Source organism: Lates calcarifer, linkage group LG10, assembly GCF_001640805.2.
Source record: "Lates calcarifer isolate ASB-BC8 linkage group LG10, TLL_Latcal_v3, whole genome shotgun sequence".
In the NCBI taxonomy this organism is placed as follows: domain Eukaryota; kingdom Metazoa; phylum Chordata; class Actinopteri; family Centropomidae; genus Lates; species Lates calcarifer.
Genome location: NC_066842.1, coordinates 18,117,719 through 18,132,602, shown reverse-complemented (window position 1 = coordinate 18,132,602; position 14,884 = coordinate 18,117,719). Strand labels below are relative to the sequence as shown.

The 14,884-nt window shown below is 44.7% G+C and overlaps 1 protein-coding gene across 1 annotated transcript in view; it reads right to left on the bottom strand.

Moving 5' to 3' along the window:
- Window positions 1-9,888: 9,888 nt before the first annotated feature.
- mrpl23 (mitochondrial ribosomal protein L23) overlaps window positions 9,889-14,884 on the bottom strand; it is a 35,988-nt gene continuing 30,992 nt past the window's right edge. The window contains exon 5 of the mRNA XM_018664306.2: window positions 9,889-10,943. Coding sequence (XP_018519822.1) covers window positions 10,779-10,943 — 165 coding nt within the window. The 3' untranslated portion in view covers window positions 9,889-10,778. The remainder of the gene's footprint in view (window positions 10,944-14,884) is intronic.

The window sequence follows — 14,884 nt, the reverse complement described above, 5'->3', positions numbered from 1 at the left end:
CAATGATGTCTGTGGACAATCAACAACCAATTTGCTAAGGAGTGGGATGGGAGATCAGCCAGAGACTGTTCTTTTTCTTTGTCTTTCCTCAGGCGCTGAGTCTCTGTCACTGTTCGACAACCATCTCTGCTCACTTCCTCCCATGTGCCATCTTCCAACGCAAGAGGCCATATGGAGATGTTAGAGGCTATCTAACGTGCGCAAGAACATTGTGGCCTACCACAGTTGTAAAAACATGGATGTGAGGAGACACACACAAACTACACAGACATAAAATGCCCAAAATACATATAAATGAAGAATCTACACCACATGCCATACATACTGTATATTGTACATCAACAGGTGAAATAACGGGTGTAATAATTCATAGCTGGATGCATATTATGATTTTTGCATCATAAAATTTGAATCATAAACCCCAATGGTTCATGGACTATAATTCTTGCTTTAAATAGTGAGGCAAACATGTTCATGTATGTATTAGGCAATCTAACAAAAAGTAACCAGAGCTCCAACTTTAGTACACGCATGTGAGGGAGAATAGAGGCTCAACCATTATGAGCATGTATTAATCTACAACAATAGAAACTGGATTTTTGAATTTATGTTGCATACAAACCATGTACCCAAGATTGTATGCAAGCATATACTGAAGGACAGACACTGAAGGACTCGTGTCAAATGGCGCGACGCTGCCAGACCTGGCTGGCATCTGACTGGTTGGCAACCTCTGATGTAGACTGTAATTGTTTGTTTCATAAGAGGTATTAAACCTCAAGTCCTGTACGAAATGCTTTGGCAGACACATACACGCCAGCACTTCTAACAGAAGCATCAGTATCAAGAGGCTTTTGAAGACATTTACAGTCCAACAAGCTTTTAACTGATGCCCTTGTACTGCAACATGTTGCTATGTGGATACGTAACTGTTAGGACAGCTACAATAAGTGCAAGCTTTCTGCAAACATGGCTGACAAAGGGGTTACTGATAGAGCGGTTAGGGATTAGGATGGCAGTGGAACCCCTCAGACCCCTCTATGCCCCAAAATACTGGGGAAAGCCCATTCATTCCATCAAAACTATTTACATAACTCCATGGAGAAAATTGGCCCGTAGCAGTTAGCTTTTCCATGTGCGCCACACAGTAGAGACGCTGTTACGATAATTGTCCTCTTACACGAGCGGAGTACATATACAGTACAGTATTTACAGTAAGAAAATAAAGACAGGAGGGATGGTGAGAGGGAGAGAAGGAAAAGGGAGAGAGAAGGAAAGAGAAAGAGAGAGGGAGAGAAAGAGAAAACTGCTGATCAGGATAGAGAGTGGGGTTCCATGGATATTCCCCCAACACAAACACATCCAATGTTGATTTTTGTCATTTTCTTGGCTCTGTGAAGTACAGTAGTTGGCAGAACAGTAAGCTCTCTGATGGTTTGTATGACTGGCTGTCATGGTCTTAGAGGTGGCTTCCCGCTGCCTCAGCGTATGCCCCCTTCCCTCCCTCTGTGGTGACCCTCGCCTCTCTTCTACCTACTCTCTCTTCGTACTATTCCTCATTCACTCGTCTGCCTTTTCTTCTCTTTCTCTCCTCTCCAACCCAGTTGAAAAAACAATCAACCTGGGCCCAGTTGTGCTGCCTGCTACACCTACTGCCCAGCTGGCATCCATTGTTTGCAATTAGTTCCAAGGCATGTGTTTGACAGCATGCGTACTTGTATACGTGCAAACTTGCTTGTACATTTTTGCAGGCTTGCACATGTGTGTCAGGGTGCAAATGTGTCCACACATCTGAGCATAAACACATTTTCTGTGCATTTTATGATCAGCAGAAAATCAGGCAGCCTGGGAAAACCATGGAAGGACACGGGTCTGAGCAGGTCCAATTATTAAGAACAATCCATCAATATGCAGAGCGAGTCCTGGAGCAGGCTCAGCAGAAAAACATGGCAAAAAAAGTGAAAGCAGAAAAAAATGTGGTTCTTACGAGGAGGGAGAGAAAAATCTGTCTTTACAATCCCCCTGTTTCGGCTTGCCAACTTTCTGCTGGCTGTTGGTAGTGCGGAAATGAGAGCGTGCTAGATTCTCCCCTCCCGAGAATAACACAAACCCCTCAAAGCTCAAATCAAACACACAATCCACGTCACAGGAAACCATTTTGAAGCGTAAAACCTCCCAATGGGAGCTCCATTTGAATGCTGCGGGTATGCGCTGCCTTGCTCGCCCCCTGCGCCTCCCCCTCTCTCCCCTCCCGCTCTCTCAAGGCTTCAACCACAACCTAACCCGAACCACACCACCTCTCAGACGACAAGACTCCCTTTCTCTCACTCCCTGTCCATTTCCCCCTTTATTCCTTTCCTTTTTTTCTTTGTTGTTCTTCTTTGCCTTTCTCTCTCTCACTGCACTAATTTCATCATCAACAATTACAATGAAAACGATTGTACATAGATATATACATAGATAGATATATATATACATAGATAGATACATAGATAGATAAGACAAAGTTTAATCAGATTAAGAGTCATGAGCCAGCTTTCTATGTTGAAGTACTTAAGTGACCTCTCCTGCCACCAACAATCCCCCCTCCCCAACCCCCCAATCTCAAACCTCAACCACAACCTCCTGTACCCCCATCCTGCTCTCCTCGCTTCTCTAAACCACCTCTTCCCCCTCACCCTCCTCTTTGCCTGGCAATTGAAACGCAGAGGTCAGGAGGGCATATGGGAGGCAATCACAGTAGTTTGTTTTGGCTCTCTCACCCCCACACCAAGTCCTTGGCTGTGCAGGAGCAATGCCGCCACCTTGCCTGCTTGCTGCCTGGGAAACAAACACATCCTTAATCACCCAGAGGCCCTGTATCCGCCAAGGCCACACTAGTAGAGCCCCGTCTGACAAGTTAAGGCCAGAAAAGTTGGACTCCATCTGATGAACTCAGGCCATACAAGTCAAGCTCTGTCTACTGAACCCTGGCCACATTAGCAGCAGCCAGACAGTCAAATCCAGGTCGCACTAGTTGAGTACCCTTTGTTGAAACGGTGCCAGCGAGGACATACTCTTCAAGCTCAGTGTCTGCTCAACCCAGGTCATTCTAATCATGCCCCGATGGTCAAACCTAGGCCAGGGAAGTCAAACCCTGTCGAGTGAATCCAGGCCACAAAATCAGCCATGCTGGTTGAAATCAGGCCAGAATAGGCTGATCTTTGGCTGGGCGAGCAGTTCTGTCATTATGTTGGCTAAGTGTTGGCTAACAGTGGGATTGTCTGACGTAAGCGCTGCGCAGCTGAGGGCTGGCAGTGAAACAAGATGTAAGACAGGAGAGAAGATGCTTTGCATAAGAGCCAGTGGCCAATAGCCATTTAGACCAGAGATGAGTTAAACGAGTTGTCTTATGCCATCCATCCCCCTAAATCCCTAAAACCAAGACCTATAGCTTCTAAATCTCACAATTTTTCTCTCTGTCCATCTGTCTCTCACCATTTCACCTACTCAAATATTTTCCTAACCACTTTTCCTAACCACTCACTGCTTTACCACACTTTCACCCTCCTCTCACACCTCCCTCGTACATCAGTCACATGCACATGGTCTGAATGATTAGGATCAACAAATTGAATGCATTCAAGTCTGAGAATGTGTTTGTGTAACTGTGTTTGTGTGTAAACAATAGGGGTACTAAAACCCAGCCAACATTTCTGCAGCTCCCCCACCAGTGTCTGTTTGACAATGAGAGCTAAGGCGGGGCTTCAGATCTGTGTAATACTGCAAACCACAGCATTCTCAGACCTTAAAGAATCTCCCTTCTGGGATATCTTATTAGCATGTGCTGTGTTAACCCTACACACACATACACACACACCATGCTGGGCTCTGTCTCCGTCGGGATGTCGGACAATTAACCTTGAGGCTTTGCTCCCTGGGTGATATAAAGAGATTAGTGACCCAGGTTTGATTGTGCGTGATGAGAAGAGACTTGTGTTAAAGTACATAAGATCTCATCACTCGGAGGAAATGAATTCACCCAGTCTCTGAGGCTCATTGTTCCCATGGTCTGTCCTGTCCTCTCTGTTCTCCTCTGAATTGTGTTTCAGGTTGGAGTGACCTGCGGGCAGGCGCTGCGTAGTGATAGACCCCACTGATCCCCATCCAGCCCACCATGCAGCCAGGCGGCAGCTGGAGCGCTGAGCAGGTACATGAAGCGCTGAGACCGGCCGGGACTTCCAGGAAGTTCAGCATCAGGGATCAGTCTGTGTTATTGACTTGGCAAAGCCTCCAGCCAGTACAATTCCATCAGCGAGGGGTTCACTGACTGCACAAGTGCACATATGTGTATGTGTGTATGAGTGCAGACCAGGGCTCACTGCTCTGTGGTCCAGATGGGTGGCCAGGCCCCAGTTGATTTCTGTTATGACAATTGAACCTATTTGAACCATTCAGTCCTTGTCTTTCTCTCCATGAAACACATGCATACCGTATGCATCAAACCAACTCTAGCTGGCCGTTTGCTCTTCCTTCATACAGTATGTATCACTGTTATTGAGTTGTTTAAAATGCAAATGTATGTGCCGAACAGCTGGCAGGGACAGGGACCACCCAGCAGCTGGAGAAGCATTGTGTTGATAGCAGATAAGCTGGAACGGAGTGTCGGGAGAAAATTCTTCCCCTATTTCAGACAGACAGCTGCGCGTAAGCCTCACAAACACTATGCCACAAAAAAACAATGCCTGATAGCTCCTCCCCCTCTCAGTTACCACAAATAAATCTTTCAGCGCAAACACAGATCAAAGACCCTGCCATTCCCATTTAGCGATGAAGGCTTGCATGTGCCATCTTCTATTGTCAGGACTTCTAATTGATCCTAATTGATGTTGTGACAGATGAAGAGGGGAAGGATCTCTGGAGGAGCACAAAGTCGGAAAACAGCATTCAGTTTTTATTAGGCACCAGTACTGCTGGAAAAAAACAGAATCAGACATGGCTGGTTTTACTGATTGATCCTTTGTGTTCCACTGAGAGCCAGTGGATCAACATGGAAGCAATAAGATGCTTCACGCAAACCAGACCGGGACAAGATGTTGACAAATTCTACAAACAAACAGTAGAGGAAGAACTATTCAGATCTTTAACTAATGAAGAAATACCACAATAAAAAGTATTAGCAGTGAAATGTAGAGCTAATTATTTATATCCTGTTTGGTAGATTCATTTGAAAGAATGTTATAAGATTACTTTAATCTGCAAAACCACAAGTAACTAGCTGTCAAATAAATGTACTGGTGTAAATCATCCAGTAACTCCCTCTAAAATGTGGTGGAGTAATTAAGAAAAACTGGCAAGCAGTGGTGGGAAGTAACTAAGTACTGCACTTAAGTACAATTCTGAAGTACTTGTATATTTATTTTATGCTGCTTAATTCCTGTTCTTTTCCAGCCTGACTGTCGATGGATGCAGTTTACTGGCAGTTAACATGCTTAACTGTGGTCTAAAAACTGGATTTTATTCACAAAAACCTGAAAACTGCACAGAAATCAGCGTGTGCTTTATATCTACTAATAATAGGTCATCAGTCATTCATTCTTAATATTAGAAAATACTTGTCTGATAGGAAAGGATACCAATTCTCTGTAATCTAAGCAACAATAAACAGCCAGTCCACATGTTTTCTACAGTGTCTTCCTTCAGTTGTTGCTCCTGGCTTGGAGCCAACGTGAGTACAGTATGACCATGTACATGCACTGAGGGGCCACATTAGGGTGCATTTTATATGTGTGAGTGGTTCACAAGGAGGCATGAACACAAGCATCATGTGTGTGCATGTGTGTGTGTCTCTCTCTATGTGTAGTAAATTCTTGGAAAAACGGAAGATGTTAACTTTTTTTTTTCTATGTTAAGGGTGCGTACGGAACATGGACTCACACTGAAGCAGACACACACATGCACATATATACACACACTTATGGGGTGACAGAGTGCACTGGCTGAGCTCAGATGAACCAATGGCAACCTGGGGAAGGAGGAATGTGTATGGCGCTAGTCCAAGAGAGGCCGTCAGAATCCTCAGCAGGCAACCCCGGTTGTCTTAGTGAGCACAAGTGTGAGTGTGTGGGAGTGTATGCGTCTGCACAAGAGGCTGGTAGGGTAGTAATTGTGTAACTGTATGACTGTGTGCAATTTTACAGGCAGTTGGCGATTAATTGTGTGAATGTATGGGACAAAGCCTTCAATTTAAACCCTTTCATTGTAAGTCAGGGCAGACAACATATACAACCTACTGTATATGTTGCACAGCTATCCCCTGATAGGCCGGGCCCAGTGACCATATGGTGATGAGGGTACAACATTACCAGTGTTCCTGCTTGATGCTTGTTCTGAATTCCTTAACAGCTACAGGATGCAGTGGAGCATCTGTAGGTGAAGAGTTCTCTTGCAAGTGGTTACTACAGCCAGAGAGGAGGAGATGTGTCCCCTAGGGAGGCCATAGAGAGTCAGGGAGGACACTCACTATACCGCCACTCATCCCACTGATCCCAAAAATACAACATGATGTCATGCAGATTCCAAACGTGGACTGCAGTAGCAGAAACAGGGTCATGTGTGCACTTGACTAATGCACAACCGAACAAGAAAAAAAAGGGGGTGGGAGAGAGGAGTAAGGGGGGAAAAAGGAGGAGAGTGAAGGGCTGTTTAAAATATTCAACCCCCCTTCCATTAACTAACCGTGTAGGGATGGGAACACAACCTGAACTGTACATCTCATGAGAGAGAGAGAGAAAAAAAAAAGAGGGAGAAAGAGAGAGAGTTAGAGAGATGGTGCACTGTGGGAGTAGACCTCTTTCATCCAGTAGCCCTTAAATCCAGCTCAGCATTTTCTCAGTGATGTCATCTCTTTTTCACCCTCACCTCCATCTGCTCTCTCGCTCCGTCCTTCCTGAGCTTTCTGCATCTCGCACGCACATGCTTGCATTCCCTCTCCTCTGCATTTACACGACATGTGGCGCATTACAATATACAACGCATCTCATTCAGCGCACATAGATCCCTATAAATCTGCTGCTGCCTACACTTGTCCCAAGTTCACCTGAAACAGGGTGTGTGTGTGTTTTATATGTTTTTGTTGTTGGGTGGGGGGGGTGGGGGGCTCGCTCGCTTGTTCGTTCAGTCTCATACCTCTCCACCATCCCTCCATCCTCCCTTGTTCCTTCACACTCCAGCCACACAGCATCATCTGACAGGCGGGGAGAACAGTGTGTTAACAAACAGGGAAATGGCTGCCAGCTGCATGGACAGGGCCGGACAGGGGGGAGACACATTGTGCTTGCAGCTTTTTATTGGGTATGAAGAGAAAGGAGAGGCATGGAGAGAACATGGAGGATGAGAGGGGGAATGTACATAGCTCTGGAAGAGGAAAAAAGGGGGTCTTTGAAGCTATTTAGCGGTCATTATTTTTTACAGCAGTGAAATTGGTGCAGTATATTAGTTGCTGAAAAAGAAAAAGACTTCCATCAAGGAAAAAATTAAAAACACCTACAAGTCTGCACGTAGCTTTGTGACTTCAGGTTTGAGCCCTCTGCAGGAGGAGACAGCAGCCTGACCGGTCTCTGCCAGCAAAGACTGGTCTGATCTGCTCTTGCAGGGGCTCCAAACACCTTCTTACATAAACTCTAGCTCCTAATCGTTTATGACTTACATTATTGATTTATTTCCTAATAGTTCAATTATCAACACACATCTGTGCATTGCTGCAAAAGCACTGCTTCCATCGGTTAGATCAGCAGGTCCAGTTACGCATTTTCTGGATCTAACCTGAAGGACAGTCAAATGCATTGGAGGGACTGTTGGAAAATCAATCAAATGTGTTTACATTAAATATATGTGTTGTTTTTCTGACTAAGATTATACCATGTGGAGCTGCCACACATCCAAAAGATCTCAAAGTCAACATGAGGAAACATCTGATGATGCTTAAGTTTATGTCTTACTTAATGTTCTGCAGGCATAATGATACGGCATGGTCCGTCTCCAAGGTGACCTTTTTCTCCCCAGAGCTCACTTTAAGCTGAGACACACCGCCACACCAGACTACCTCACCTTAAAGTTCCTGCTGATGTATGCAGTGAGCCAGGGAGGGGGAGGGAGAGGCTTTTCCTTGCAGCGAGGTGAGGAGTGCATGATGGAGAGGATAACTGGACTTCAGCCCTGCCGGAGAGCACTTTTCAGGGTAAGTGGTCAGGGCCTGTCCCATTGACTCTGTCTACACCCTCTGGAGATGACTGCAGTGTTCATCACTGAAGACATCATCGTCGTCGTTGTGGCATGGCTCCAGCTTCCTACGCTGCTGACCAGAGCAGATAAGAGCAGATAAAGCAAATTCTTAACATATGAACTGTTCATAATCTGAAGGAATGTACGTGGCATTTATCTTGCCTCATAAGTTTTAAATAAATGTTGCATTCTGAGGTCAGCTCCTGTGTTCCTCTCTGGAAAGGGAAACAATCATTTGTTTTATTCACGTCCAAACACTACGCAACTTTGGCAGGTCCTCCACAGATGTTATCACTTAAAAATCAAAGTCTATGCTTCTTCAGCTCATGTAACATTTTTATTGATTAGAATTATACCCCAAATTATATTGTCAGTACAACTATTATCATGGGGGGAAAAAAACTCTAATCATATCTTTAGTTTTATTTTCAGTATAATTTAAATGATTTTGAGAAACACTTCACTTTAATCACTCAGAAACCAGTCTGTTAAGAGAATATCGTGTTGCATTGTATGTCTCAATCCATGACTTCATTTCTCGTTTTTACTCCTTCCGCCCCCTGAATGTTTTTGTTTTTCATTGTATCAGTTAATTAGTTGTTGCTGTTTACTTGTTCTTTATAAAGAGCTAAAATGACTAAGAGACATTTATCCGTGTGAGCAAGAGATGAGCTCATTACCCAAGTGTGTCTCAGTGTCTGTCTTGTGCACTATAAAATTTATCATCTTTCTGACTTAGTAGCAGGGTCCAAAATGTCCTACATAACCAGTACTGTCAACAGGCCTTAAACAGAGTAATAATACCAGCATCTCAATGCTAATTTAATGATATAAGAAGAAGAAGTGGCTGCAGTAGGTTTTGTTCAAGTGTGTGTATCTGACTTTAAAAGAGAACAGGGTATCCCCATGACAAGGAACAGAAGGAGAACAGGGACAGATTATGACTTGGCAAACACCAGAATTTGATTTCCCAACTTCCATGTGGGGTCCTGTTCAGACCGGGAGGAGAGCAAGAACAGGAATTTGGTCTCCCTCTCTGTTGGGTAAGCAGCTGTTTCTCTAGAGGACCAGACTGGGCAACAGAGAGAGGAGGAGCAGAGAAAGAGAAAAATAAAAAGTGAGAACGAGGCAGACAGGGGAGAAAATGGAGTGGCTGTGTAACAAGAGGCTTGTTTTGTTCCAAATCAGATTGCTTTATAGCGACGCAGGGGGCCAATGGTTCCAGGCAGCAGACAATGGGCCAACAGGATCAATATTGACATTCTCCTTAGTGATAGCTGAGTTGGCTGGGTGAGGTCAGGGACTGGACCTTTGTATTAGCCAGCCAGCATTAGTGGTCACGGCTGGGGGACACTTACTGTAACCTTGGCCTCTCAGTATAATGGAGGGTCTGAGCGAGCCCAGGAGAGGTCCCTCCCCTTTATGGGCCTTATTACCGTAAGAGAGCTCAGTCCTCCAGTGGCCCGATTCAAACACAGATCATTACTTTGTCAAAACAGCTACCAGACCACGTTGGCACACGCGCCGGCCAGCTTGTGTGGCGAACACAGTCTCGAAAGTGCCAGTTGTTGAGCGCAGCAGCCGTGGGAGATGAGGCGAGGAGAACACAAGAAAAAGTAAGCAGAGCACTTTTGGACAAGTGACCATTTATTAGTTCTTATTCCAACAGCACTTACAATTAGACAGATTCACTGGCAAGCCCCGCGTGCTAGGCAAACACACGCACGCACACAAACACTGCGCACAATCTTTTCTCAGAGTTATGGCAAGAGGTGCTACCACAAAATAATAAAACACTCCAGCAAATTCCATGTTGTTGCTTTGCTGAAACAACATCTCAATTGTTGTTTACCTAAAGTGGTCAATTAATCCAAGGCAAACTCATAAAAGAGGAAAGGATGTGGGTTGTCCAGGTAGGCTGATCCAGCTGGCTCAGAGTCAGGGCTACCAGGGATACCACACTGTACCACTCCCCAGCATGGCAGAGGAAGAGGAGTGTGGGAGAGGGACAAGGAGACAGAGGGACAACAGAGGAGACAGACAACAAGGGAAAGGAAACTCCTGAGGGAAAAGGAGAGACAAAGAAGGAGGAGGTGCTGAGGTACTAGTGCCAAGGAGGAGGAGTAAAAGGAGAAGGAGGTGGAACAGGAGGAGTAGGAGGAGGAAGGAGAGGAGGTCATCTGAGGTGATGGAGATTCTGTACGGTGGGCTGGTTTCATGAAAGATGGAGCCGGGCCACTCTCCTCCTCCTGTGATTCTGTTCTGGCTCAGGTTACTGGACTGGAGCCTTGCAAACTCTCTCATACATACACACACAGACACAGACACACATACACCAAACACATGTCTTCAGTCTCCCACACACATGCTCATTCTTCTTTACTACATACTCGTGAGTGTTTCTTACAGAAATAGCAGTGACATCACAACGGTTGCGTTGTAAATCAATGCACATTGCTCCCAATGAAACACCCACGCGCACATACGCACACTGAGTTCCCGGTCAGTGGGTTGTCTCAGAGTCCGAACCACTCGGTGACCCCTCCTCTCCTGGGGTCGAGTTTCTGCCTCTGCTTCTCGTCCTCCATGAACTTCTCCTGCATCTCCTCTATGGAGCCCTCCACCGGTTTCGTATCCTTTTCCGGGAAGATGTCAGGAAAGGTGAACGTCTGGCCCTGGGCCTGGGATGCAGAGGGCGAAAAAAGCAAAGAAAGAAAGCAAAATGAGCCAAGAAACCATCATGTTCCTACCTAATAATATCAGGAATCAGTTGTTTATTATCTATGTAAAACATATTTCACAAAACATTTTTTGTGCAACAAAAAACATGTAACGTTAAACCATTTTTTTCTTTGCAGAGACGAGGAGTGAGATACTGATTTGGAATTCAGGACAGTTTCTCCCTCTATATTCCTCTTCCAGTTACACAAATGCTCTCTTTCTCTCTGGCATTCAATTTCTCCAACTCTCTCCCACATTTAATCTCTCATCTCTCTCCATTTCTCTGGTCTTGATTTATTCAGAGGGAAAGGATGGTATCCATTATTTATTCCATACCAACCCATCTTTGGCCATGGCTAATGCATCACTGGCTCAACCGTAGTCTGTGTCAGGCTGCCATAGAGTAGCACACACACATGCATAATTGCACGCCCATGCGCCAAAAAATAAATAAATAAATAACAGGTCAGTGGGTGCACATATCCATGGCCTATCCCTCTCGGCCTCTGCCATGGACACCTGGCAACAAGAATTCACTGTTATCAATCTCAGCTGGAGCCAAATCATTGCCGTCCTTGAATGACTCAACTTCATATGAAGCCTGATCATAGCTTGTGATGATGAAACTGTACTTACATGTGTCATTTCTATCACTGTGTGTTTGGATTTTGAGCAAAATGTTAATCCTCACAAATGTTCCCAAAGTGATTAATGATCACTAATGCTGCAGTCTACACCAAAACAACAGCTTCCTCATGAGAAATAGTCAAATGTCATCATGTGACTCATAAACTTCTCAATTATCTTATGTAAAGGCCTATCACTATAACACATATCACTATATGAATTGCTTCCATGAGCACAATTGTCAATCAACTACTCTGTTTAAATATGTGAAATATTTTGTTTGGGGTCAGTGTGTAGGCGTTAAGGAATGGTCTGGCTCTGATGTGAATGTTACTTTGTCTGTCTCCAACCCCCAAAATACCAAGAGAAACATGCATATAATTACCACATAGCATGGTTTAATTCCCAAAGTGGGAGACAACATGAAGCTCACTCAGCCAAAGATGAAGAATGGAGTTGGCCTAGTCTACTCTACTTGACTGGGATGACCTACAGCAGGAGTCTTGGGTGTTATTACTGTATGTTTACCCTTGTGCATGTGTAAATATGTGTGCTCAGGTGCATGTTTGCATGTGTTTTCTGTCTTTTGCTAGCAAGGGTTATGTCCAGCTATGAACATAAAAAACATCAGCTTGTAGACAAGACAAGACAAATAAAGACTGGATGCTCGGTGGACTTCAGCTTGTAGAAACAGTGACTGAATACATACTAGTTAGAGCTTTGTCACACACACAAGTTATGAGATGCTCCATACCACATCTCTACTCTGGTTTTTAACTAATTTTCTCCCTATTTTGATGTCCCCATGCATCCAAATTTGTAGTGTTTGCTGCTTTGAGAGGACACTGCTAACTGTTGTATACAGCAAATGGAGTTGCTAAATCAGCTGCTTTTGATAGGCTTCTGATAATAGAAAGTGAAGAGAAAAATAGGGAGGAAGAACAAATGAGCTGTTTATGATATTGCACAGTGCCTTAAATTAAATAAACAATAAACAGTTAAGAAAAGCAGAATGTTTATGCTGCAAAAAAGTGTCTTTTACTCCCAGGTTTAGTATAATTAAATTCTTTAAACTTTCAACACCCCAATAAATTTGCTTTAGTTCTACAAAAGCAAAAACACATTGAGCCCCAATGAGCCTACATCTATTTTCTTATTACCTGTTGGAGGGAAACCACTCCACCTTCCAGTATTTCTTAGTTGGTGACTAATCCTAATTTGGAGTTTTCAGTAAAAAAAAACAAGACAGCCTGGTGGGAGAGGCTGGCTGGTTTGTAGCCTCCACAGATCCAGAGGTCACTGCAGAAAGTTATTAACTGTAACCCGGTCTTTATGCATGTGAATTGTAATCGGGCCTGACATGTCCAATCTGGCAATACTGGCATGACCAGGCATCAAACAACATCGAACCATCCAAAAACACAACAATTATGTAAACTACTATTTTGGTATGATACTTTACAGACTTGAATTCATGTTACTCTCTGAAACCTGGCCATTTGAGTCTAAACTCTCTGATACCAGCTTTGAGGAGCTGTGAGAGCAAAACATGCACAATCTTCAATCAAAAGAAAAGCCACCCTGTTCTTGTGTTCCTGTCTTGCGGCGACGCCTGTATTGCAAACTACAGGAGGTTTTTTAAGTGAGTGCAGTAATGCAGAAAGAGAGACAAGAGAGCAGACCCAGTCAGGAGTAGAAGGCTTAGTCAGGCAGAGGCAGAGAGCTGCCAAACACCAGAGAGGCACCTGGAAACCGATGGCCCTGCCAAAGCCCTCAGTGTCTTTCTGCACTCGCACACACTGCCATCGAGGAACGCAGTATCCAGAACACAAACACGGGAACACGCCAAGGGAAGTTTGCTGCAGGAGTAAGAGGAGGAGTGAGGACAAGGAGAAAGAGGCAGCGATGGAGAAAGATGGGGGTAGAGAATGTGAGGAAGTGACTGGGAGAAGAGTGAGTAGAGTAAAGCCGGGGTGACTGAGGAAGGGGATCTACCACAGTGCTATAAACACCAGACTTGGCAACGGGAGGAACAATGAAGCAGTAAGCCAAACAAGACTTCACCCAACTTGAACCAAACGTTGTCGCATGACAATTCCCAGTTATATGGCGCAGCACTGGACACCTTGTGTATACACACGGCGAAGATTAATATCATCCTCAGAGAGTGCGATTCACAAAAAAAACAAAGCCCCGAGATTGAAATCAACAAAGCGCTGAGACTCGTTAAACAAGTCTTAATGTTGGCAACAGGCCGCACCCTGTGTGTGTGTGTGTGTGTGTGTGTGTGTGTGTGTGTGTGTGTGCACGTGTGCGTCTGATGAACACATTTCCGCTGAGAGAGAAAGTGCTGGCCAACAATATTCATATTTTTGCTTAAAACATATACATTGCACCACAGCAGAGGCAAAGAACGTGTACCCTCGACCTCCATATGCTCTGAGACAAACCCATCTCTCCTGTGTGTGTGTCTGCCTCTCGCTACTTGTGTATTTGTGTGTGACACAGAGAGAGAGTGAGAGAGAGAGAGCATGTGTATGAGTGAGCACTGAGTGATTTATGGAGAAGACCAAGGCCAAAAGTGGAGAAAGACAGTCAGGCATTCTGTGCCTCTAAGGGTTTTCTTTCAGTTACCAACTATGCTTCCTAGACAACAAATTGAAGGAGTGGATATTTTCCCTCAATCTGCCATCATCTTCACCACGCTCCCAATTGAATCAAGCTGCCATCCAGGAATATTGGGACAAGGCCCCACACTGCTAGGGATGTAAACATACTCCTCTTACGCACATGAACAACCCATTACACCCACAGTTTCCCTCTCAATGGGAAAAGAAGGAGAAAGACTGGTGGGGGGGATCGACAGGGGAAGGCAAATGTTGTCATTGACTCACTACCAACCCGTCTCACTTTCCCCATCTGTGTGTATGTGTATGTTTCCTTATTAAACTCTAATTCAATGTCTTGTTCTGTTCCAGGAAGTGTGCATTTAGCGTGTCGGCCTGCCTTGTGTCATATTTGGGGACCCCAGCCAGGCTTTTAACCAGCTGATTGGGGACAGCTGTCAAATTAGGGACAACAATTGAGTGTCCCTTTATTGTTTTCACAGCAGTTACATTCAGCAGAAACTGGTTTGTGTCTTTATTGGCATGAACTGCTTGCGTGTAGTCAGTGTAGGCCTCCGGGGTACAAATGTACTTGAATGAAAAACCTCCAAATCAAACCTGGGTTTGTGCACATGTGTGTGTATGTGAATGCTCATGTGGATACAACA